This window comes from Mirounga leonina, unplaced genomic scaffold (assembly GCF_011800145.1).
Source record: "Mirounga leonina isolate KUSES-001 unplaced genomic scaffold, KU_Mleo_1.0 Mir_496, whole genome shotgun sequence".
NCBI classification, from domain to species: Eukaryota; Metazoa; Chordata; class Mammalia; order Carnivora; family Phocidae; genus Mirounga; species Mirounga leonina.
Window position 1 is genome coordinate 126,057 of NW_023270783.1, and position 26,814 is coordinate 152,870.

Here is a 26,814-nt window from a genome sequence, read left to right on the forward strand (position 1 = left end):
ACTTCCAGAAGTTACTGTGTGACCAGGCTGAATTATATTAAGAATCAAGTAGAGGGAGGGATAGTGAGGATTTAGCAATCATCTGTATAGGAACAGCAAATGAAATTAATTTCAAAGCTTGGCATAACTTATTTAAGATACACGTTTTTAATGCAGTAGTCACATGTAATTATTCATAAGATCTAGGAATATATCATAAATGTGTAACATCATGGGAACTATGGTAAATGAAAAAGTCTTTGCCTTTTTTTTTTTTTTTAAGATTTTTAAAATTTATTTATTTGACAGAGAGAGGCACAGCGAGAGAGGGAACACAAGCAGGGGGAGTGGGAGAGGGAGAAGCAGGCTTCCCGCCGAGCAGGGAGCCCAGTGTGGGGCTCGATCCCAGGACCCTGAGATCATGACCTGAGCCGAAGGCAGATGCTTAACAACTGAGCCCCCCAGGCGCCCCTGTCTTTGCCATTTTGAAAAGCGTTTACATTTTAATTTCAAAATAATATGGTGTGGGGTTCAGTGTCTGATATGTTGGTTTTTGCTGTTGTAATGTGCAGTTTCTGGTAAAGTCCTGCTCTTATCTGTCATTTTATGGTTGATGGTGGTCTAGCTTTTCTGCAGGTGAATTTTTCTTACCCATAGGCAAAAAAAGTTCTTAAATTGGAAAATCATTTCAAGATTGGAGAAAGCAAGAAACCTTTCTTCTCTAGTCTGAAGAGAATAATAAAGACTTGGTTAACTTTATAATCCAGTGTATTAATATTCTTTTGTTGAATGGACTGTGGGAATCTATTGACATTTTTTAAAAACATGAATCAGAACTAAAACATTTCATGTAGTTAAAACAATTTACATACCCATTTATTCTTTTTTTTTTTTTTTAAGATTTATTTATTTATTTATTTGACAGAGAGAGACACAGCTAGAGAGGGAACACAAGCAGGGGGAGTGGGAGAGGGAGAAACAGGCCTCCTGCAGAGCAGGGAGCCCGACGTGGGGCCCGATCCCAGGACCCTGAGATCATGACCTGAGCCGAAGGCAGACGCTTAACCGACTGAGCCACCCAGGCACCCCTACCCATTTATTCTTTTAAAATACTTTACTGCTTTATGGTTGAAGAAATATGTCCAGCATACATGATCTCTCTAGATTTTTTTCAGAAGAGTGGTTTTTACTAATAGATGTCCTAATAGAGTTGAGTTTTAAAAAAATATATTTATGATTAATTAGTTCAAGTGAGGGGTTGTCATTTCTCTGTAGGAATCTAATTAGCTTAGTAAATGAAACAAAAATGAAACAACCAAATTATTCAATTTTCTGTTTTAATTGTTGGAAACTTTTTTTTAAAAGATTTTATTTATTTATTTGACAGAGAGAGTGCAAGCACAAGCAGAGGGAAGTGGCAGAGGGAGAGGGAGAAGCAGGCTGTCCACCGAGCAGAGAGCCTGATGTAGGACTCTATCCCAGGACCCTGGGATCATGACCTGAGCCAAAGGCAGATGCTTAACCAACTGAGCCATCCAGGCATCCCAATAAGTTACAACTTTAAAAGGACTAGTATGCACCTACCATAATAAAGCCAGTGTCCAGGCAGATTTATTGTTTATATTACTTTTATAGCAAACAATGAATAATGCCTTCTTTTTTTTTAGTTTTTATTTTAATTCTTTTAATATACAGTGTTATATTAATTTCAGGTGTACAACATAGTGATTCAACATGACTTTGTTCTTTTTTTAAAGAACATAGAGGTTCCATTGAATATTTCTGAACAGCGATTTATCAAATGTACTCCTCTTAGTAAACTTGAAATTTCTGTAACTTTTATTGTGGGGAATGAAAATTCTTTTTTTTTTTTTTTAAAGATTTTATTTATTTGAGAGAGAGAGAATGAGAGAGAGCGAGTACATGAGAGGGGGAGGGTCAGAGGGAGAAGCAGACTCCCTGCCGAGCAGGGAGCCCGATGCGGGACTCGATCCAAGGACTCCCAGATCATGACCTGAGCTGAAGGCAGTCGCTTAACCAACTGAGCCACCCAGGTGCCCCGGGAATGAAAATTCTTATCACAGCTTTAATACCTTCTTTCTTCATAATTATGACTTTAGATTTCTAGAAGCTCTCAATCATTTTGAGAAAGCAAGAACCTTGATTTGTCGTCTTCCTGGAGTGTTAACTTGGCCCACAAGTAATGTGATTATTGAAGAGACTCAGCCGGGGAAAATAAAGGTAACCATTTATTTCTTCAGAGACCTTCTTACTAATTAGAAAAGCCCATCTGCACTGACTGACTCGGGTATCAGAAGACAAAGAGGTAGGGGCACTCTGTCCTCAGCATCCCCACATGTGTTTCCCTTTAAAGACTAGTGAGAATCACTAACATTTGTTAAATATTTCCTGTGTGCCAGTCACACAGCTTCCATTTATCATACCTTTAATCTTTACAGCAACTCTACAAGATGAGTACTATGATTATTCTCATTCTACTGAAGAGGAAGATTAAGTTAGGGACATTAAGTAATGATCTCAAGGTTAAACAGCTAGGAAGTAGTGGAGGTGGGACTTGCATCTAGGCATTCTGATTTCAGAGCATTCATTATTAAGTAGTATGATTTACTGCTTGTACTTAGAGAAAGGTATAGCATTGTTGTTTCATCATAGTGACTATAATTATTAAGATGGCACTTGAGGACTTGGAAAATATAAATTTGGTCTTGTATCCAGAGACCTAGGATGCTTTGCTAGTTCTGGAAAGACTAAATTATGTGTGGATTGACTAGAGTAGGCCTTTGCTTGTGGGAAACCCTGGCGTGTATACAGAACTTGCTTTTGGCTAAAGCTTTTAAAAGCTTAAAACTCAATAATAAAAAGAATTTGATTAAAAGTAGCCATTATACTGGAATTAAAGAAATAAAAAATAAATGAAAAAGTAACCAAAGGATCTGAATAAACCTATCTGCCAAGAATTTCTACAAATATCCAATAAACCTGTGAAAGATGTTCAACAGCATCAGCTATCAGAGAAATGCAAATTCAAACCATAATGAGATACAACTTCACACACTAGGATGGCTGTACTCAAGAAGGCAGACAATCGAAAGTGTTGATACATATCTCTGGATATGTCTCTGTATCAGAACCCCTATATGTTGCTGGTAGACATGTAAAATGGTCTGGCAGCTCCCCAATAGAGTAAAGATAAGAGTTACCATATGACCCAGCAGCTTCATTCCTAAACTTATACAGAGAAAGGAAAACATGTTCTCACAAAAATGTGTACGTGATATGTTTATAGCAACACTATTCATAATAGTAAAAAGTGGGAACAGCTCATGTGTCCATCAGCTGATGAGTTGTTAAATAAAACCATTCACAAGCCATTCATAAAACCATACAGTGGCATATCCATACAACTGAATATTATTTGCCCATGAAGAATAATGTACTGGTAAGTACTACAGCATGGATGAACCTTGAAAACATGCTAAGTAAAAGAAGCCAGACACAAAAGGCCACATGTGTGATTGTATTTATCCAAAAATTCCAGAATAGGCAAATCTGTATTTAGAGACAAAGTAGATTAGTGGTTTCAGGGGGTTGGGGATTGGGAGAAAATGCGGAGGGACTGCTAATGGGGATGGAGTTTTTTGTTGGGTGATAAAACTGTTTAAATTTAGACTGAGGCAGTGGTTGTACAACACTGTGAATATACTGAAAGCCACTGAACTATATACATTTTAAATGTGTAGATTGTGTGATACGTGAATTATATCTCAACAAAACTGTTTAAAAAAAAATATCACTGATGTTCTCTTTATAGTAGATTGGGGTGGAGACAGAGGAGCTCTTGAGAACAAAAAGCCGGCCCTGGAAGCATGGCACAAGGGTCTTGGGGGCTTCAGTGGCAGTGGGATAATTCTTCAGGGAATGCACAAGATGAATCAGGATGGTAGGATCCCAGGTGAAGTGACACTGGGAAGGAGGAGAAGGGTAGATTCCTAAGGGTTTTTCTACCTCATCTAACTCCCCTGAGTGCCTAAAGGACATTTCTAAGAGCTATACCTTGTCAAATGAGGCTTGATGATAATAACATGGGATAAAGTTTTGATTCTGACTCTGAAATTCTGAAACTTCCTGTTCAATCTTTTTTTCCAACTTTATCTCTGGATATGTCTATCAGCCTTTTTTTTGAGGGAGAGAACACGAGTGCATGCGAGAGAGAGAGAATCTCACAACCCTGAGATCATGACCTGAGCCCAAATCAAGAGTCAGGCGCTTAACCAGCTGAACCACCCAGGTGCCCCGTGTATCAACATCCTTCTGAAAAAGAAAAACTAAGGGGCGCCTGGGTGGCTCAGTCGGTTGAGCATCTGCCTTTGGCTCAGGTCATGATCCCAGGGTCCTGGGATCGAGCCCCAGGTTTGGCTCCCTGCTCAGTGGGGAGCCTGCTTCTCCCTCTCCTCCTGGCTTGTGCTGTCTGTCTATGTCTCTCTTTCAAATAAAGAAAATCTTTAAAAAGAAAAACTTTAGAAGTTATATGTAGTTTATTCTTCGCTAAAAAACATTTTGTCATTCATTCCTATGCTGAAAGTATTTTGATGGCAAGAGGTTATTGAAATCATAAGCATTTTTATTGACAAATTAGTGTTGTGATATTATTTTTGTTTATTTTTGTTTTAGATGCTGTTAGAGAAATTTATTGAAGAATGCAGGTTCCCTCCAGTGCCAGATGCCATTTGTTGCTATCAGAAGTGCCGTGGATATTCCAAAATCCAGATATATATAACTGATCCAGACTTCAAGGTATAGGCATAATGTACATACTGTACATAATGAATGTACAGTAGGACAGTAACTTGTAGAATTGTGCCTTAAAATGGATTCAGAACAAATTCTGTAACTGGAGGTACTCAAGTTCTCTGCTGTCGGCAGTTTTATGTCCTCTTGTCTACCCTATGCCCTGGACTTCTATAGGTCTGCATCATCTCATTTGGGAACCCAGAGCCACTAAGTAAACACTGAGTGCAGGGGTAGTCACCTAAGAAGGCAGGCTGGCTAATTCTATTTCCCCTTTCTAGCCACTGTTCATATAACTTGCCTATTTCAAAGGAGCACAGGAAAGAAAATGAGATTATTACTTCGGACCGGTTGCAATTTTAATTTCTTGTAAAATTTGAGTCCAGGAATCTAAAGGCTGTTGTGACCACTGAATTATCTCCTGGAGACCTAAGTCTGTAACCAGGTCTGGCCCTTAATTGAGTTCCTGGGCCTTAGTTTATTCAAGAAGATAGTTACTGCCTATTCTCCCTGGTTAGTAGATCAGATGAATGTTTATGAAATATTTGATACTGTAAAGGATAATACGTCTGTACGCTATGGAAATGAGTATGTCAGTCAAGTTCTCTGCTCTAGACTAGGCGTTCAGGGGTATAGAAGCATTGTACTTCCCCGGGAGAGAATGTGATGTTTAGTTATATTTGCCTGGTTAATGCAGACAGCTCTCCCTTTATCTTAATATGTGTGTTGTGACTGTGAAAGAAGAGTGTGTATGTGTAGACATATTTAAATGTGTATTTAAACACTGTTTTAAACCCCTAGGGTTTTATACGAATCAGCTGCTGCCAATACTGTAAAATAGAATTTCACATGAACTGTTGGAAGAAGTTGAAAACAACAACTTTTAATGATAAAATTGACAAGGTAAGTTCACATAGTCTGGATTTTGTAGTGTGCGTAATTTATGTTGATTTTTTTCCCTGAGAATCTTCAGGAAAAGTTTTTAGTGAATATAAGTTCCTCTCTGTGCATTCTAAACATAACTAAAAAGTTTTAAATGATAAAGTAGAAAGTCAGTTTTTCTTTTTATTTTATACTGGCATAAGGGCAATAACCATAGAGGCCTTTAATAAATTGTTTAACCAGTTTTTATATTAGGAATCTTATCAAAAATAAAAGTTTAAATGTCTGATGTTAATGTTCTGATGTAGAATTAGGGTCTCAAATGTTTTATTTTCTCCAAACTTAGTACTGCCACTTCTCATTGTGGTTTTTCTTAATTTAGAAAGATAATAATGTTAATTACCATTAGCTAGATAATCTTGAGAGAAGGCACAATTTTGTAATCTTATTTGCATTCGTTTCTGATTCCTATAAGCTATGGACTTTAAAAAAAAAAGAAAACCATTTCCTTTTTTAATTAATTAATTTATTTTCATTATTATGTTCAATTAGCTAGCATGTAGCACATCATTAGTTAAGAAAACTCATGTAAGCCCCTATTCTTGTTGGAGAAAAGAGTAAGGTGCTTGTGCTAGGTATTTATTAGCAAGAGGAATTATTCAAGTTTGGTAGAAATAAATTCTCACATTTTATGCATTTTCACATAGTTAACTAAAGATACAATGATATAACCAAATAATTGTTGCCATTGAGTCAATTTTGCTATATCTTTGTCTGACATTAACTCAGTTTCTCTAGTTACACATGCACCCTTAGTGCTCTTAACCATTCCCGTGAGTTAAAACACTCCCTGTAAATCAGTCACCTTGCACTAGGATATACGGAAGTAATACACAACCCAAGTATCTTGATTTATAATAAGAAAAGTTCATCTCTTGCTTACGTTTATTGTCCTAGAGTTCTGCGGCTGTGGGCCAGCAGCTCTTGTCTGTGTAGCTGTGTTCTTTGTTTCTGAATTGAGGTTGAAGAGTGACCGGAACATTTTCCCGTGGCAGAGAGTAAAGAGCAATGGCCAGTCTATTCAGTGTTTCTTAAAGCTTTTGCGTGGACATATGTACATTATGTCAGCTCACTCTGCATTGACCAAAGCAAGTCACGTGGTCAGCCCTACAGCTGGAAGTATAATCCTTCTACAAGGGAGGCTCTGAAAGTCAGAAGACAAGGAGCAGGGACTTCCATTGCCTCCCTAAAGGAGGTTTTAGACATATCTTGACTATTCCTAATGGTTAAAATGGTATACATATATAGATTTATTCTAAGATATAGCACTTGTTTCTTTAATCAAATAGGATTTTCTACAAGGAATTTGTCTTACCCCTGACTGTGAAGGAATCATTTCTAAGATTATCATTTTCAGCAGTGGTGGTCAAGTTAAATGTGAAGTAAGTATCTAATAGAGGGGAAATATTACCAGATTGTTAACCAAAATGTTTATAACTTTTAAAATATTTAAATTTGGGAAGTTGTACAATTTAGATCTTGTGTTTTCCAGGAGAAATGTTCTTTAAGAAAATATAGGAAATATTAGGATGTCAGAATGTATCTTTGCAATGAAGGATTCTCACATTCTTTCATTTCCTAAAAGAGGAGACTTTTTACATTTTAGTTTTACTGTGTTTATTCTTTTCGATAATCTTTCTTTTCTTTTTTCTTTTTTTTTTTTTTTAAGATTTAATTTTATTTATTTGACAGAGACACAGCGAGAGAGGGAACACAAGCAGGGGGAGTGGGAGAGGGAGAAGCAGGCTCCCCGCTGGGCAGGGAGCCCGATGCGGGGCTCGATCCCAGGACCCTGGGATCATGACCTGAGCTGAAGGCAGTCCTTAACCAACTGAGCCACCCAGGCGCCCGATAATCTTGTTTTCTTAATCCCCAGTAAACTTACAGGTATTAACAAGGGTGGAGTTCTTAGGAAGGGGGAAGAGTGTTTTGAAGGATTACCTTTCACTTCACTATATGGGAGTGTTAGGAGTGGGTTATTCTAATGGTATTTGTAGTTTATTTGATCTGCTTACTCTTAAATTTTTTTTTTTTTTTTGAGCTTCCTAAAGTGTGTCTACTCTTTTGTTCCTCTTTCCAGTAAATTGTTTTGCTAAAATTTTCTGGGCTTTTGTTTGGGTCAGAACATCATCCCTGTTCTCTATCAAATTGATTATTGACTGTGTGTGCTTCTGAACTGCTTGTTACTTGTGGTTTTGTGCTTTACGTCTTGGGAGTATGAGACAAATTTTGGATGTCTTTGTTTTATTTAAAGTTTGAACACAAGGTCATAAAAGAAAAGGTTCCTCCAAGACCTATTCTGAAACAGAAATGTTCTAGGTAAGATTTTTAACAATTAATTAGTAGTTTAATGATGTCTATTAGAATATAATTCTGTTAAATGCAGATTTCTAAATTATGCTATTTTTTAAATTGGCTGTATACACATATCCAAATAAGTGGTGTTTAAATGAATTTTATGGATATTTAAAACTTAAAGAGAACTAGCCTATGGTTAAATACTAAAAGCTTGAATAAGAAGCATTATTTGGTGGTTGAATTTTTAAGTAAAATTATGACATTTGAGGCTGTGAAATGACATGTTTGATTAATAGCTTTGGCATTTAGATTAAATTTACATACCTAGCTCTCCGTTGTTTAAACTTTAATTTTATCTCTCTTCAGCAAACATTTTTGAACCAATGACTGTTTCTCACCCTGAAAAACTCAATATACTGTCAAAAATATTCACTTCTGTATATATTGTTTAGATCAAATAATTCCAGTCCTTTTTTTCTTCTTCTTCTTTTTGGTCCTGCTTCTTGTCCTCTATTCCAAGAAGGGATTTTTTTCATCATTTGTGACCAAGAAAAAAGAAAAGATGAACAGAATTATTTGTTGAAGAGAATTCATTGTAAACCATACCAACCAAATTCCAGTGTTGTGGGCCATTATTGGGATGTGAAAATAGTATTTTACTGTAGGATCTTTCTTTGAAATGAGTGTACATATGTACTATCTTGCAGGGTAATTTATACCATTTTTATTTACCCTAAGCAGTAACTTATATACATGAAAACATTTGTGCAATGTGTGCATGCCACCCTTAATTAAAAGTTACTCAGTCATTGAGTTCTTGCTTTCATGAAGTAAGTACCCTAATTTTAATTGAACATGTGTCAACGGTTTTTGATATTAAAGGGAAGATGCAGGCCAAGTTCTGAATTAAAAAGGAAACTTCTAGCTTACTACTTGGAGAATGGTTTCTGTAATAGGCAGATAGTCAATTGAGTTTATAACAAAGGTAGATTATCACTAATTGTAAATGCTTATCAGCCTAGAGAAGCTAAGACTGAAAGAAGACAAAAAATTGAAGAGAAAGATCCAAAAAAAGGAAGCAAAAAAATTAGCACAAGAAAGAATGGAAGAGGACTTAAGGGAAAGTAATCCACCCAAAACTGAAGAGCAGAAAGGTATGCTGAAGTCTAAGGCATGATGAGAGTAATATCTTCTTTCTTAAAAGCATAAGCATAAATATCCATCTTATTGAAATCTAAATTTCAATTCATATCTTAGTACCATCATTTTCTTGTGTTGCTCTGAGATGGGGAGAGTTTGGCATAAAGAGCACTGAATTTGGAAGCAGTACATACACAGGGATAGCGGTACCCTAACTTGAGGCAAGGTCTGTGTCAGTTTCCTCATCACCGAAGTGAAGGTGGAAATAATAGCTGACATGCATATTGTATGTTTGATAGTGTTCTATAAACTCCACTGTGCAGATTTAGGTTCTAAAACATTGAACATGAATTAGCTACTAATTATCTGAAATAATGCTGAGTTCAAATAAAGAAGCAGTTCATAAAAGATACTGTAGAGATTACCTAACCCAGCCTTCTGTTTTACGTTTCTCTTGTTATTATTCCCTGATCATCATGGGAATGTGATTATACTGTTCCTGTGAACATATTTACTTTCAGGTTTTTTTCTTAATTAATAAGGGTTTTTTTTTTTATTGAGGAATGAAGGACATTATATGAGTTTCAGGTGTACAACATGATGTATATTCATTTATATTGCAAAATGATCACCACAGTAAATCCAGTTAACATCCATCCCAATACATAGTTACAGAATTTGGTTTCTCATGACAAGAACTTTCAAGATCCACTCTTCTAGCTACTTTCAAATACACAATACAGTATTGTTATTTTTTTTTTAAGATTTTATTTATTTGACAGAGAGAGACATAGCGAGAGAGGGAACACAAGCAGGGGGGTGGGAGAGGGAGAAGCAGGCTTCCCGCCGAGCAGGGAGCCCAATGCGGGGCTCAGTCCCAGGACCCTGGGATCATGACCTGAGCTGAAGGCAGACGCCCAGTGACTGAGCCACCAGGCGCCCCTTATTATTATTATTTTTTTTTTAAGTAGACTCCACACCCAGCGTGGAGCTCAGTGCAGGGCTTGAACTCATGACCCTGAGATCAAGACCTGAGCTGTGATCAAGAGTTGGACACTTAGCCAACCAACTGAACCACCCAGGCACCCCACAATATAGTAGTATTAACTGTAGTCACCATGCTGTACATTACATCCCCGGGACTACTTTCAGTTTTCAGTTGAAGGAAGTTATTCTTTCTCATTTTCTACTGTGATGACTGTTCCCAAAATGAAATACTTCCTCTTGTTGTTTTTATTTTTTATTTAGTATTCCGTTAATGTTTCACAAATCAATTAAAATTATCTTTCCTACTATAGAAGTCTCCGGTAAATGTTTGTGTTTTAACTTTGGATGCTTCAAGATGCTAAATGGCCATCCATTAGGGAGATGCCTGGGTTGGGAAGATGAACTTCTGAGTGATTTTCCAGCTTGGAATTAACTCCATGGGATCCTGTGGTTTAGGATCCAACAATAAGATGAGTAACATAACAATAACTAGCAAATATTAATTGAATTCATAACTAAATGATCCTTTCAACTCCAGAGAAAAAAACCCTTTGCGTTCTTAATGATTAAACATAGTTACTGAATATAAAGTATAGGTAGTGGGGCGCCTGGGTGACTCAGTTGGTTAAGCAACTGCCTTCGGCTCAGGTCATGATCCTGGAGTCCCAGGATCGAGTCCCACATCAGGCTCCCTGCTCAGCAGGGAGTCTGCTTCTCCCTCTGACCCTCCCCCCTCTAATGCTGTCTCTCTTATTCTCTCCCTCTTAAATAAATAAATAAAATCTTTAAAAAAAAATAAAGTTTAGGGGTAGTGATGAGGCTGGGTTAGGATTGTTGAACTTCATTTTAGAGGAACTAAGTTTTTAGATGTTACATGAGTGGTATAGAGTGAAGGAGATAAGATATTTTTGATATATTTGATTTAATGTGAACTTTCATATCTTTTGAAAGGTATTGTTAAGTATATTCCAAATTTAAAATTTTTGAGTTTATTTAAAACATTAAGAATCCATCTGAACCATATTTTATATTATTATGTAATGTTCTATTATTTCTTTCTCAGTTTATATCTTTGCAAATGGGTCCGTTGCTCACTTTAGCTAACCACTTTTATTTGTCCTTAGAAACTGTAGACAATGTTCAGAGTTGCCAGTTCCTTGATGACAGAATTCTGCAGTGCATAAAGCAGTATGCTGACAAGATAAAATCTGGTATTCTGAACACTTCCAAGCTTCTCAAAGAATTGCTTTCTTGGAAGGTTTTAAGCACAGAAGACTACACAACCTGTTTTTCTAGCAGAAATTTTCTAAATGAAGCAGTGGACTATGTCATTCGTCACTTGATTCAAGAAAAGAATAGAGTAAAGACCAGGATATTTCTGCATGTTTTGAGCGAGCTTAAAGAAGTGGAGCCAAAATTAGCCGCCTGGATCCAGAAACTTAACAGCTTCGGTATGCCACTGAGCTCTAGAGCTGCGGCTTAGTAGGAAGGGTGGACATCGGCCTCTGATCCCTTTTCGTTTTTCTGTCATCATTTATGATTTTTTAAAATGTAGGACTACAGATTTGTATGGTTAAAAGTACTATTTCCTCCCAACTCACAATTTAGGTTATTTTATAGATAGGTTACAGTACACTTTCAAAAGGTGTAAACACAAGAAAGTTTAGTCAGAAAATCCAGTCCTGTATTTTGCTAAACTATTTGTAAATGTGTAAACGAAGTGAATCCTAGGCAGGTCATGGGTCAATAGCGCCCCCTGGAGGTGGCTGTCTGAGTGCCCTCCGGGATTGTGCAATTCTGTAGTCAGATTCCTTGGAAAATTTAGAGGAAGAATGGATGGAACTAATTGCTTAGGATCACTGAAGGCAAATCTGTATCTAAGGATTATGAGAAAAATACGCTGAGGTTGAATCTCATGATTATAAAACTCTGCTACTGTTCCTGATTTTCCTAATTTGGTGGAAGAAGACCCTGCCCTCCCCCCAAGGAGGGTCTTTGCCCAAGGCCATGCAGGGACTGCAGAAAGCAGCTGCAGATAGAGTTATGGTCTAATACTAGATTGAGATTTCTCTGGGTACGTACCAGGGCACTGTTTATCTCGGTGACTGTGGTGGTAACTGGCCTCAGATAGCGGATGATTCAATTGGCAGCTGTTGGATACAAGGCCAGTGGGAGCTACAGCGGAGCAGTCCAAAGGGTGAGACTGCCACACCTCTGCAAGTCACCCCCACCTGTTGGAATTTTTAGGGACATGGAGCTCTTAGAATTCTAGAGTTTCAGAGAATATATTGATAAATTTCTGTCCATAGAAACAAAGGAAGATGGCAGGAAGCTCAGCATAGTTGATAGCTAAGTGTTGCTGCTTTGAGCATAGGTCTGCATGGGTTTCTGGTCCCAGAAAATCACTCTTCGGTGATAAGGTTGTCATTTGCATCTATTAACAATCAAATAAGTAAATTATAATGTTATTTTTAACTTTAATCTGCTTTGGAAGATAGATTCAGGAGAAGGAAGCTTTCTGGTTATGCTTATGTGGGCAAGAGTGCCGGCCACTGTTCTTTTAGTGTACTGTAGCATTTGAGTGTTATAGCTCACTGATGGAAATGTTAATGTGTCCTTTTGATATAATTCACATTTATTCTGAAGATTAAAGGCATTTTAATAAGTATATAGGTACTATTTAAAGTTGCGGTTTTTATTTTTAAAAAGTTCTAAAATGACTTCAAGCATGTTAATTAGTAAGATTATACTATATGCCTGATGTACAGCTCATATTTATTTATTAGAGGCCAGTAATTTCCCATTCCTGGAATTTTACTTCCTTCTCAACAAAAAGTCTATACTGTAGGGTCATATCATATGCATATTTAACATGAGAGGTCAGTTTATATGTGGGGTGTGGGGGAGAGTAAAGTTTTAATACTAGAATTGACCTCTTGCCTTCCCTTCAATGAGCACATTTTTCATGCAGCAGGACCTCTGCAAGGTAACTGTTTCATCTGGAGGAAACAGCCATCCAGGGTAATTTTGACTCAGCAGTCTGCTTCATGTGCTGACTGAGAAACTATGGCTGACATAAGAGGCGATTGTGCTGTATTGGATGTGGGTGGGAAGATGGACCAGAACTAGTCTTTGCCTTTGGTAGCTGTGTTAGTAAGGGTAGGGGCTCACCATCCCTTCAGAACAGTGCTGTGAAGTTGCAGCCATTTCTTTTTCTGATTTTTTAGAAGGTGGAATAAAAGTGGGAATAGTGACCATCCTGAGGGAAAGGAGTCATTAATGGAGGTGTTGGGGGGTTTGTTTACCCCTTTCCTGTTGTAAAGGCTCTTGGGAAGCATTTGCATATTCTTGTTACTATGGAATATATGTAGAAAAGCACTAAAATCTTGCTGGTTTGTACTGATTAGAATGAAAATCTTTTTGAATTAGTAGAAGAGTTGTTATATTTTTACAGGAATTTAATGCCTTGTTTTCATTGCCAAAGTCTAATAAAAATGACCATAGAAGCTTATCATATATGAGCTATTATGTAAGAAGCCTTTGGCCCACCTTATTCAACTAATAGATAAGAACTATTGTAATTAGCATATCATTAAGTGGTATTCCTAAAATGCAAAATAGCTCAAAACAAGTTTGTAATCAGATATGTGTTTTCACTGAAAATGTCGGCAAACTATAACCGAACTGCTTTCAGAGATGTAAAATTGAATGTGATTTTATGGTATATGATTTTCCCTTTTTCTGATTTGGGTTTTGTTTTTTTTATAGGTTTAGATGCCACAGGACCTTTTTTTTCTCGTTATGGAGCGTCTCTTAAGGAGCTTGATTTTAGCATCATGACTTTTCTCTGGAATGAGAAATATGGTCATAAACTAGCCTCTATAGAAGGAAAGCAACTTGATTACTTCTGTGAGCCAACATCACTGAAGGAAGCGCGGTGTTTAATATGGCTGCTAGAAGAGCACAGAGACAAGTTCCCCGCACTGCATAATGCTCTAGATGAGTTCTTTGACATAATGGGTGTGTGAGCTGAGTTTCAATTTATATTATATCTGGGCTGAGGGGGGAAAACAAATCTGTGAAGAACCTAGCTTATTTAATACTTGGCAAAATAGTGAGAATTATTATGGTACACCTGCTTATTTGGGCAAGTAAGTGATTAAGAAGAGTGCTTTTTGTTTCGTTTTGATGTCATAAAATGTTTTTACTCTGTTGAGCTAAGTGTTGTAGGGGTGCTCAGATGGGTGTGTTACACTAATTGCACACCATACTGTCCTCATCTTAGATACATTGACAGTATCATGGCAAAGGTTGCATATTAAATGGACAGAATTTATCAGTAAATGGTTTAAATTGTAACCTTCAAGAAAACATCGCCCTGCAGAGGAGGTGATATTTGCAGAATCTAGAAATAGCACAGCTGTTGTAGTGGGAAAACTTAGATTGGGGTGGGAAAACTTAGACTGGGGAATCGGGAAAAGTAGGCTGTGGCCCAGCTTCTGCCCTAATTCAGTTCATTAGTTTTTACTACTGCTTTAAGGCCCCTGCCCGAGCTGGGTGTTAGCCAGGAACTCAGAAATGCTTACGCTAGTCCCTGCCCTCAAGGACCTTATATTGTGGAAAAGGGAATAAGATGAACATACAAATAACTAATATGGACATAAGCTCAGTAAGAGAGGACCAGAAAGAGTGCTGGCGGTTCAAATGGAGGATCAAGCACTTGGGTTCTTCCTGGGGAAGATGGAGCCTTGGTGCAGGGCTAGAGTCTGAGCTGTGAACATGGATGTAGTCGGATTGGTGGACCTCAGACTTAGAGATATGGGGTTGAGAGGAGTTGGGTCACCTGTTTGGGTAGCAGCATGGAGTCCCAGTTTGGCAGAAGAGGGTGACTAGCAGTTAATTCCTTAGCTTCTCTTGGATCTTAGTTTCTTCATCATTGAAGTTACAGGATTTGGGGCCAATGGTCTGTGTGGTCCCATTTTGCTTCAGAATTCTAACATTCTTAGATTCTAAACTGATTTTAACTTCTTCTCTTTGGTACTTAGTGTGTGTCTTATGATACCCCTCCCCCCCTTGCCCTCAGCATTCCTCAGCACCTGCTTTACGGACTGTCAGGAGTTAGACTTTTAAATTTCATGCTTTTTTTTAAAGGGCACATTAAAAGGTCTGGCCTTGTACAAAAGTATCACACATTACAAAGTTCATATGTAAAAGGAACTAAGAAGCCTGCTTTTGTTGTGGTTCTTAGGAAGGAGCACTTTCAAATCTAAGGTGGCTTTATTTTTCCAAGACACAGCTTCGTGACTGGAGGCAACATGCTACTTGATAGCCTGAACTTATTGCCATCGGTTTGCTGCTGCTGGTAATACAATGCTATCCGGCAACTGAGCTTATAAAACCTGATGCTTGGATCACACAACAAAATAACTAAAAAGGACACCCTCTTAGTGTGCATTTTTTTGTACCCCAACCATGCAGTCCATCTGGCTGACTGTTCCTCTGCTTTTAGTCATAGTCTGAAGCCACCAGCCAAATGACCAGCCATCCCAACAGAGTTTCCCCTCTAATAGCTCTGCTTCTCACTCTTATCCCAGATATTTTCAGTTTTATCTCTTTTCATTTAAAGGGATGATCATATTTCTTAAAACTTTTCAGAATCCACCAGTCTCGTAAATAAAAGTATTCAATAATGTCACCAATTCAAATATCATATGCTAGTAGCATATGATAATTTGGAGTTCCAGCCTCTCTCCTGAACTCTGTACACTCTTTTCCTGTATTTCTTTGTAGACAGCTAACAGACCCCTTAAGAGCAGTGTGGCTGAACCCACTTATTATATCCCTAGAGATCTGTTTTTCCTAAATCATTCTTAGTAACATTGTTGTATATCTTGTATCTAAGCAGGAAACCCTGAAATTAGTCTCAGTTCTTCCTTTTTCCTATTACCCCATGTTTAGTTTGTCACTGGTCCAGTAAGCTTTATCTTTGATCTGTCCTTTCCTGTCCATCTCCACTTCCCTACGTCAGAGCCTTAGTAATCTCTCCGTGATTAGACCATCCTGGTAGCCTCCAAACTGGTCTCTGTGCCTCTAGACCTTCCCATCCAGATCTTCCTCTTACATTGCCACTAGTGACTCTTCTAGGACATCTGATTCTGTAACGATTTTGTTAAACACTTCATTTTGCCTACATATTAAATTCACATCATCTGTCTGGGTTTATCATCACTCTCCCCATCTGCCCTCTGTATATACATCTCATTTCTTGAAAGTGCGCAAACCTTCCTTGTGCTTTCCTGCCTTGTGTCTTTGCTCAGACATTTCCTCCGACCATGTCTTACTCCTTTGCTTGTTTATTTCAAGTCTCACTTTAATATTGCCTCCCCACCTCCAAGTCCTCCCTGACCTCTCCTTGGGCCTTTATCCTTGAAAACTTTATTATTCCATCAGTTTTGTTTCCATTGTCTTTGTTGAGGCACTTAGCACACTGGGTTACAAGTATTTACCTGTTAGTGTATTTTGCACAATACAAGTTTAGAACACAGCTTATCTGTGGCAGGGACTATTCTCTGCATTTCTGTATTCCTGGCACCTAGCATAGAGTTTGACCCCCAGAAAACACTCAAATCATGCTGAATTGGATTCACATTTTGTGGTTCTTTGTGATTGGTTTCCATTTATTTGGCCTTTTTGCTCTTGGTTTCTTAAAATAATTTGTGTCAAAGTTAAATAAGGAGTAGAACATAGTGGATGATAGTAGTATCTGGGGTGGTTCTCTTTAAGGCTTAATGTGTTGTTTGGCAGTGCAAAATTTTCATTTTCTCACAAATCGTTGGTATTTTCCTACAGACAGCCGCTGTACTGTATTAAGGAAACAAGACAGTGGCGATGTGCCGGTAAGTTACTTGATCACTTTAACTGTAGTGTGCTAATCTGTGTTAGCCAAAGGAAGAGAGGAGTACCCAGGCCAGTGTTTATTTACATCACAGTGGCATTCTAGAACCAAGTCTGGAGGAATTCTGGCTGATTTATGCTGATTTATTAGACAGTTAATACCAATCTTCCTCTTAGAATTAGAGTGACAGCAAACTTGGAGGCTTAAATTAGGCAGTGTCCATCAAGTTTTGCAACTAATAAATGTTAATCTCAGAAATAGGGAAGGAGTTGTTGAGTCATCTCCTGGCATAAAAATGAAAAGTTATCTGTAATGATTGAAATTTTAATGTTTTGCTCTGTAAGGAAAATAGAGAGACTTTGTTTTGAATGGGCTCCAAACTGAGTTTAGGTTAAAATAATCCCAGAGTTTTTCTTAGTAGGTTGTGGCAGTTCTCAGACAGAAAGATGCTTATTTACTAATTTTTAGGATCAGGTCATCTGTACTTGAAATTTTGTCTTACTCTGCTGTTAAATACTGCCCAGCTAAATACGGAAACACAGATAACACACCCATGGGAAGTTAAATGTCTTTTAAGTCCACTGTGACCCCAGAGTTTGGCCAGGTGTAGAGTGTCTAGTTTAGCTTAGTAAAAGGAATGTCATTAGAACGCTGGTAGCATATAACTGGAATTACTCTAAAAGACTGATTAATTGCTTGAAATAACATAAACCTTCTTACAAATGAGTTTAAAATGTTGGAGCAATTTTAGTTATAACATAGTCAAAATTGAGCTTTCTCTTATTTTCTGTTATAAATCATAACACTAGGGCTAACATACTAAATGTTACATTTGTTGAGCATTTTTGTTATTTTTGTTACATATATTCAACTTGTGGCTAAAACAAGTATGATATTTTTATTTTGAGCTTCGTAATTCTGTTATTTGAGTTTTCATTGTTTTTTCCCCTCCATTTTTCCAGTTTAATTCTGCTAAGATGAAAAATAAAGGCAAGAAAAAGAAGCCAAAAGATTCAAAGGTACATTTTTCTGTATCAATTCTTGTATAAAGTAATTGAATATATAAATTAGAATTAACCAATTTGGGGGGATATTTTGAAGCATTTTGTAGAGAAAGACTTCTTTTTTTTTTTAAGATTTAATCTAAAATTTGCTCCGATCCAATGAGATAAATAGGGTCCTGTTTATCTTACGGTGGGTTCTCCTTGGCTGTCATATATGTGGGGGCTCAGGAGGGCAGGAGTTGAGACAGGGAACAAATATTAGAGGAGGAGGAGCATGAGAGCAGCTGTTTGTAAGTTCCACTAAAATTTGTCTTTTTATCTTTGACATTTAAAATTTTTTTGGAGCATTGAAAGCTACCTAAATGTCAATTTGGGCATATTTATGGCTGTTGAACTTTTATTACTATGTGTTCCTATACACAAGAAAAATTTAGATGAGTCATATATTGGCAGTTTGCATGCGTATTTATATAAGCGTTCATCAGTTTTAATGCTAATTTTTTCATGGAATCTTAAGGTGGAAAATCATTTTCATTTTTCTGTCTTTTAAATAGCCTATGTTAGTGGGGTCTGGAACAGCTTCAGTAACAACAAATAATGAGACTGTCACTTCAGGTGAAGACCATAAGTAAGTACAATTAAAACTTTTTGCTTCCTTTTAACTCAAGTGTATTAACTCAGCAAGTGGTGTTAATTTAACGTAAATTAAACTTGTGTTTTATTTCCCTAACTTCACTGTCTAAAGATGTGCATCTGTTATGACAAGCTGGTGTGATCCATCTTGGTTGAATTTATAGCATGGCTTGTCTGCATTAAGAATTCATACAAACTACGTTAAGATCACTGGGCTAATGACATTTATTAGATCAGTTTGGGAGCTTACTATGTGCAAGATACTTGGGAAAATCCTAGAAAATAGTCCTTAAAATGTTCAGTGAAAAGAATGACCTATGATAATCACTAGAATGTTTGCTATAGTAGGATTGAGGAAGACGTTTCGGAAGCTGTATATGATGTTGTGTTTGTTTTTGTTTTTGTTTTTTTTAAGATTTTATTTATTCATTTGAGAGAGAGAGCACAAGCAGGGGGAGAGGCAGAGGGAGAGGGAGAAGCAGACTCTGCTGAGCAGGGAGCCTGACGCAGGGCTCAATCCCAGGACCCTGGGATCATGACCTGAGCCGAAGGCAGATGCTTAACCATCTGAGCCACCCAGGCGCCCCTGATGTTGCGGTTTAACCTTAGATGTGAGCAATTTTCAGTTGTGTCTGGTTGTTGAAACTGAGTTTTCAGGAAACAGACATAAGAAGAAGTAAAAGTAGTGAGTAGCAGTGACCTTTTTATGTCATATTCCTTGATGGACTAGAAGCCTACAATTTTTTTTTTCACATTTCTTAAAGGAGTTTTCATAACAGCTGCTTTCCCACAGTCATTTTCATGGATTCTTTAAGTGGAAGAATTATTTTAAGTTAAAATAGTAATAGCCTATACTTAGCTAACACTTATGGTACCACGTGCTACTCCATTAGCTTTACATCTATAAACTCATTGAATCCAGTCTTCCATTCTAAGAGGTAAGTACCGTTATTATGTCCATTTTACAGATAAGGAGGCTACTCATGCACAGTATAGTTGAGTGATGTGCCCAAGAACCTGAAGCTTGTAAATAGCAGAGCCAAGGAATATAACCCAGGAATCTGGTTTTAGAACTCACACTGAAACTACCACATCTTTTTACAAATGCTAGAATCTTATATTTTAGAAAAAAAAAATCTTTTTATAATAAAATCCTTCATTTTTCTCTTTAACAAGTTACAATTAATGTAACATTGATACTTTTAAAACCAGGAGTTTCAAAAAATTTGCTCTTGGGAGCAAGGGTAGGTACTTAATTAAAAGTGCTTACTCAGTGGTCAGGCGAAGATGTATAATTGTGGAAGGGTAACTTTTCTACATTTAATTCTCTGGTAGTGTTTTTTTGCATTGTAAAGCTGAGTAATATGTTACTGTCTTTACATTTATTTCAATTTAAATATTATCTGGGTCACCTCACAAGTGTATGATTCACAAAATTGTTTTTTATCAGCAGACGCAATTCAAATTCTGCAGGCCCATTTGTGGTACCTGACCACCTTCGGCAAGATGTAGAAGAATTTGAAGCTATCTATGAGCAGCACGGTAGTGAATATGTTGTCCGTAATAAGAAGCTGTGGGACATTAACCCAAAACAAAAGTGTTCAACTCTGTATGAGTAAGTAGTTTAACACGCCTGCAAGTATTATTTTATACTGATGCTGCCAGTTAAAGATCGCAAGTTGTTTGTGTCGATTGTGCTTATTAAAGGAATCATTCATTGGCTCACAAACCTGGGGAAGAAAAGTATTTTTACAGCTTTTGTCAGGTATTAACACAGAGTTAACTGAGTGTTTTTAACTATTAAATTTAGAATCCTAATGATTTATGATTATTAGTGGTTTTGTCAGTTTGAGCTGCTTAATACAGATATTTTCTATTTCTTTTTTTTTTTTTTAAGATTTTATTTATTTATTTGAGAGAGAGAATGAGATAGAGAGCATAAGAGGGGGGAGGGTCAGAGAGAGAGGCAGACTCCCTACTGAGCAGGGAGCCCGACGTGGGACTCGATCCCAGGACTCCGGGATCATGACCTAAGCCGAAGGCAGTCGCTTAACCAACTGAGCCACCCAGGCGCCCGATATTTTCTATTTCTAAAACTGACCTGGTGTATGCTGACAGGACCTATAAAGTTTCCAGCCATAATCTTTTTTTTAAAAAGATATATTTATTTGAGAGAGAGAGAAAGAGACATACACACACATGTGCATGGGTAGGGGGAGGGGCTGAGGGAGAGAATCTTCAAGCTGAGCATGGAACCGGACGCTGGGTTCAATCTCATGACCCGTGAGGTCATGACCTGAGCTGAAACCAAGAGTTGGACACCTAACGGACTGAGCCATCCAGGCGCCCCCCGCCCAGCCATAATCTTTTATCATGAATTCCAAGGCATACAGTACTCTTCCTTTATCCTTAGTTTTGCTTTCCCAGGTTTCACTTACCTGCGTCAATCGTGGTCTAGAAGCCGATGGTCCTCCTTCTGACATATTGTCAAAAGGTCATTAGTAGCCTAACATTACCTCACAGTGCCTACGTCTCTCACCTCACTTCATCTCATCGTGTAGGCATTTTATCATCTCCCATCATCACAAGAAGAGCAAGTGCAGTGCAATAAGATATTTTGAGGGAGAGACCACATTCACATAACTTTCATTACAGTATATTGTAACTGTTCTATTTTATTATTAGTTACTGCTATTAATTTCTTATTGCACCTAATTTATAACTTAAACTTTATCATAGGTATGTATGCATAGGAACAAAACAGTATATATAGAGTTCTGTACTATCTGTGGTTCCAGGCATCCCTAGCAGTCTTGGAATGTCTCTCTCATGGATAAGGGTGGAGTTACACATTTGACAAAGAGTAGTTATTGATTATTTGATGATTATTTGATCTTACTGTTCCTTTGTTGATGGATGCAGATGTTTAGCATCTCATAAATCCAGTGACAAGTTAATAAGTCTGAGTGGGGTGGATAAAATAATGGAGTAAAGAGTTCAGGAAAATCTAGGAAGCAGTTAACCGTTTTGAGCTTGGTATTATTAAGGTATTGCTACCTTCCTTAAGAAGAGAAATTGAGGGCTAAGACCTGCAGTAAAAAATTAATTTAGAAGCTAACTATTCTCGCAGAAAACCTGTCACACATCCATAATTTAGTCATTCCTTCTGTTTTCCCCAGTTGCATTATTCCTATTCAGTCTAGTTATGCTCATAGGTCCCTCTTCATGGTTTTTCTTTAGAGTTGAAATGCTGAGCAAATCATATTTCCAGAGAACTTTCCTGGATGACCATATGGAAACAGCTATAAAACTACACTAGTATTTCATAAAATATGGTAGGCTTTGCTTCAGGCATCCAAAACTGAAGCTGAACTGTGTTGTTTTGAGGACCTTGCTTCTTAAAGAATTTATTACTATTATAAGTGGGAGGAAATTAAACAACTTCATGAGGAAAAAAAATAGGCTGAGTTGTATTTTGAGATAGAACTTAAAGTCATGAAGTTGCAGGAAGTTTCACCTCAGAAACAGTTGTTTCTTTGAATTTTCAAAAGTAGACATGTGATGATGGCCTTAAGAATGATTTCTTTTGGGGGCTCCTGGCTGGTTCAATCAGAGGAGCGTGTGACTCTTGATCTCGGGGTTGTGAGTTCAAGCCCCATACTGCGTGTAGAAATTACTTAAATGAATAAATAAACAAAAACTTTGAAAAGAAAAAAAAAGATTTATTTTAGTGGCCAGTGGATAAAAGAAAGAAAAATGAAACCACTCAATTTTCTTTATGACAAGAGTGTAGAGTAGAAAAATTACTAGACAAGGAATCAAGAATATTGGGATAACTGCTATTAACTTTATCTTAAGTATTTCACCATGAAGTAGGTGATTAGACTGGAGTTTAATTGACCTAATGCCCTTCTAGTTCTAGTATTTTATGATTTTAGATATTTGAAGCAAATTAAATTTCAGTGGGTAGTAGTCTGCATTTAGCTTTTCCTAACACCTCATTAGTGGTGTTAGTCAGTCAGCCAGCATTTATTAACCACTTGCGGTTAAGGCCTGTGGAAGATTGCAGCTTTCATGCAGCTTGCAGGTAGGAGGAGAGCTAAATTGATCATAGGTCGGGTCACAGTGTATTGCAAATAAAATTACTCTGAAATAAGAATCATGAACTTGTACAAAACAGTGACTTTTTCAAAGGACCACAGCTACAAGACTGGGGTGGGGATGGCCAGCCATGACCATTTCAGACACTAACAGTCATCATCCAATTATGAAGATATATGTACATACATACATAACATAAGAACTGTTAATATCTCTGACATAAGTAGCCTTTTTTTTTTTTTTTTTTAAACTCCTGTCATGTGCAGGGTGCCTTGTTTTTGCCTCTGGTCCTGAAGTGCAGAGTCTGAGACTTTGAACGAGAGGAGGCGATGATGAGAGGGGAGATGCATCTTGTGTAACTTGACAGAAGCTGAGTCAGCCTCACCATTTCAGTTCTTATCTAGCATCTTTCATTAGAGCTTTGACCTCTTTCATTCATGTCTGCTAAATAGCCACATCAATACCACTGTTGAGTGTGCATTGATGGATGGATTCTAACCCCTGTAAAACACTGGATTATTAAGAATTCATATTTATGCTATTTTGGATCCACTGTTTATCTTACAGAGATGATTTTTCAAGGCTAGAAAAGATGTATAAATAGAGTTAAAGTTCATTTTGTGTTGCATTTCAAATAATAGTGACTATAAAAATTTTACTCACAATATGGTTATAAAGGTTTGGTCCCTTTGGGCTAGGGACCCGTGTTAAATTTTGTTCTGCTTCAGTGTTTGAAAAATTCATTGCTACTTAGTCAGTGGAAAAAATGTGGAGGCTCTAATTCTTTGAAAAAATTTTTTTCTGATTGTAAAATTAATAATATAAATTACTATGGAATTTTTTTAAATAAAGGAAAAATAAAAATTATGAATAATTCTATCACCCAGATTTAACCACAGTTAATTTTTGGTGTATATCCTTTCAGGCTTTTAAAATGTAGATAGATGTGTAAAACATAGGTTTTAAAATTTATAAACTGTGATTTCCTTGAATGTGGACTCTGTTTTTTAGTTATCCCATTTTGGATTTAAGTGTTTTAATCCAGGTGGGAAAGCTTTGTTTTTCAGTGATTCTCTTTAATATTCATCATGGAGAGCAAAAAGTAAATACACATACACCATTCATGAATTATTCTGCTGTTGCTTAATGGCAGCGAAACACCAAATGGAAGGGTATCTCTCTTCAGAGAGATGGTAGAGCCGAAGTTACATCAATCAGCCAAAATCCTCAACAAGAGTTACTGTTTCTGAGACTACAGTGATTTTTTTTTTTACCTTACTCTCCTTCAAACCCTTCTGCTTTTAGAGATTTCTCATTAAAAATGAAGTTTGAGGGGCACCTGCGTGGCTCAGTTGGTTAAGCAGCCAACTCTTGATTTCGGCTTGGGTCATGATCTCAGAGTCCTGAGATTGAGCCCCGTATCCTCGGAGAGTCTCCTTGAGGATTTCTCTCCCTCTCCCTCTGCCTCTCCCCTCGAGTGCACTCTTGCATGTGCGTGCGCTCTCTCTCTCTTTTTAAAATAAATAAATAAAATCTTAAAAAAATAAAAATGAAGTTTGATGGGACTCTTAAAGTGAAAACAAATCTAACCTGTCACCTTGCAAAAACAATATGTATTGGGGAGTTTCAGTTGTAGAGATTATTCTAAGAGGAAAGTAGTCATCAAAAAACACTAAGTATTTAGAGCAGCATTGCTGATGAAAAGTAGTGGCATTTCGTCTTCAGCCTTCAGAGTATCAGTTACTTTGAATAGAGGATAATCATTTGCAAAAATAGTCGTATGCCTTTATCTCTAGCAGCATCTGTACATAAAGAGGTTTCTTTTGCTTCAAAGAAGTGTTATTTTTACCTTCCCCTAAATAAATTGTCTTTCTGGTTAGTGTTAATTTACTAAGAAAGTCCGTTTGGAGATTTTTGCTCTTGAAAAAGCAAATCTTTTTGGTAGTGTGTGTTACGTGTCTTTCTTGCTAGTTAATGCCACTGTTACAGACTGTATACCAAATTCAAATAGAAGAGTAAGGCTCTTTGAGGCTGACACAAGAATGGGAAAAAAAATAGCCCCAGAACTGGAGGGAGCCCCAGTCCAGAATTGGAAGTAGATTAAGGGATCGCCCTATCACTCTGTGTCTGATCCTGTAATGTATTGGTTTATTGATCAGACGGGATTAATTTCAGTACCTCTAAATCATTGCCTATTCTTAAACAGAAAAATGTTAAGATTACTAGAGGCAAATTCCATAGGATTTTAGTGAAATTTGATGTCTTCTCATTTGACATTCTTGTTACTGATATTCTTGTATAGTAAATTTTCTTTTCATTACTTTTAAAATAGATTATGTAATTATGTAATTGAAATTTATAAAATAACTTTTTAATCCCTTTCTGTCTTTTAAAAAAAAAATTTTAACGATTATTTTCCAAGGGGTAAACAAAATTTTGCTTTTAGAGTATCATTCATTGCAGTTAGCTTTTGTCAGATTTAATATGAATATCATGTGTTGGGGAGCTGTTGAGATCAGTTGGAATTGAAATAGTATTTTGCTTTGGGAGAATTTGGGGGAATATATTTTTTTCAAATGAACATGTATAAGTACTTCCTTATCACATGTAAACATAATTTTTTTTCCAAGTTATTTCTCTCAGTTGTTGGAGGAGCATGGTCCGTTGGACATGAGTAATAAAATGTTCTCTGAAGAATATGAATTCTTCCCAGAAGAAACTCGACAGATACTAGAAAAAGCTGGAGGTTTGAAATCTTTTCTCCTGGGATGTCCTCGTTTTGTTGTGATTGACAACTGTATTGCATTGAAGAAAGTTGCATTGCGGCTCAAGAAGAAGAGAAAGAAGAAAAACATTAAGACAAAAGTGGAAGAAATTTCAAAAACAGGGGAGTATTTACGAGTTAAACTACCACTGAATCCATCCGCTAGGGAATTTAAACCAGATGTAAAATCCAAACCAGTGTCTGATTTATCTTCAGCAGCAGCTTCTGAGGATGTGAAGCCCAAACCTATAGCTGTGAATTCTCCCAAACCAACCTGTGAGTCTGTGAAGCCAAAACCAGTGTCTGATAATTCTTCTAGATCAGTTTCTGAGAATGAGAAACCCAAAGAGGTCTCTTCTGATCCTCCCAAACCAGTATCCGAGGATACAGGTCACAGGGGAGTGTCCTCTAATTCTCCCAAACCAGCTTCTGAGGATGTGAAACCAACCTCCTGGACTCAACCCCATTTGGTCACAGGATACTGTACATACCTCCCCTTTCAGGGGTTTGACATTACCCAGACACCAGCAACATATATAAATGTGTTACCGAGTTTGCCCCAGGACACTAACATTTATACATCTCTGGCCAGCGTTTCTTCTGAGTATCAGCTGCAAAGATCAGTGCCGGTGGTACCATCCGTTACAGCCAGTGACGGACCCGGTGCAAGTGCTGCTGTGTATTTTGAGGGTCATCGTTTGAATGCTGAGAATGCCCCTGGTAACCAGACTGTCCCGAAAACACAGATCCTTCAGGACTCTCTGGAAGTATCAGTAAAGACTCAGTGCAGCACAGACGGTGCTGATACAGCCCTTAGTGAGTCGAACAGACATGATGGTCACTGTGGAAATTCTGCCAGCAAGTGGGAAGTAAATCCAGGAAATACCGATGAAATAACAAATATTCCACATACACAAGTGGTTGCCATACAGGTAAGACTTAAATAGAAAAAAGTCATCTTAATACTGAAGTGAAATTTTCCTTCTCATCTCTCATTGCCATTATATTTACTAAAATTATTTTAAATAATTGACTTTATAATGGTTATGAAATCTTTTGCCTGGAAATGTTTTTAAAAATATGAACCCTTTGGGCGCCTGGGTGGCTCAGTTGGTTAAGCGACTGCCTTCGGCTCAGGTCATGATCCTGGAGTCCCAGGATCGAGTCCCGCATCAGGCTCCCTGCTCGGCGGGGAGTCTGCTTCTCCCTCTGACCCTCCTCCCTCTCATGATCTCTGTCTCTCATTCTCTCTGTCTCAAATA

General features: G+C 37.4%; 1 protein-coding gene across 13 annotated transcripts in view; it reads left to right on the forward strand.

Annotated features, from left to right (window-relative positions):
* Nucleotides 1-26,814, forward strand: part of TTC3 (tetratricopeptide repeat domain 3) — a 120,327-nt gene that overhangs the window by 60,143 nt on the left and 33,370 nt on the right. For 12 of the 13 annotated variants that reach the window (XR_004676457.1, XM_034990123.1, XM_034990128.1 and 9 more), the window contains 13 exons: nucleotides 2,100-2,220; nucleotides 4,672-4,794; nucleotides 5,590-5,691; nucleotides 7,020-7,112; nucleotides 7,985-8,049; nucleotides 9,046-9,182; nucleotides 11,280-11,606; nucleotides 13,924-14,175; nucleotides 17,005-17,051; nucleotides 18,013-18,069; nucleotides 18,609-18,682; nucleotides 20,138-20,302; nucleotides 25,419-26,484. Coding sequence is in view for 12 of the 13 variants with exons in the window: in XM_034990123.1 (XP_034846014.1) it covers nucleotides 2,100-2,220; nucleotides 4,672-4,794; nucleotides 5,590-5,691; nucleotides 7,020-7,112; nucleotides 7,985-8,049; nucleotides 9,046-9,182; nucleotides 11,280-11,606; nucleotides 13,924-14,175; nucleotides 17,005-17,051; nucleotides 18,013-18,069; nucleotides 18,609-18,682; nucleotides 20,138-20,302; nucleotides 25,419-26,484 (2,629 nt within the window). In the remaining variant the exon portion in view is untranslated. The remainder of the gene's footprint in view (nucleotides 1-2,099; nucleotides 2,221-4,671; nucleotides 4,795-5,589; nucleotides 5,692-7,019; nucleotides 7,113-7,984; nucleotides 8,050-9,045; nucleotides 9,183-11,279; nucleotides 11,607-13,923; nucleotides 14,176-17,004; nucleotides 17,052-18,012; nucleotides 18,070-18,608; nucleotides 18,683-20,137; nucleotides 20,303-25,418; nucleotides 26,485-26,814) is intronic. The other variant, XM_034990127.1, reaches the window with a different exon arrangement.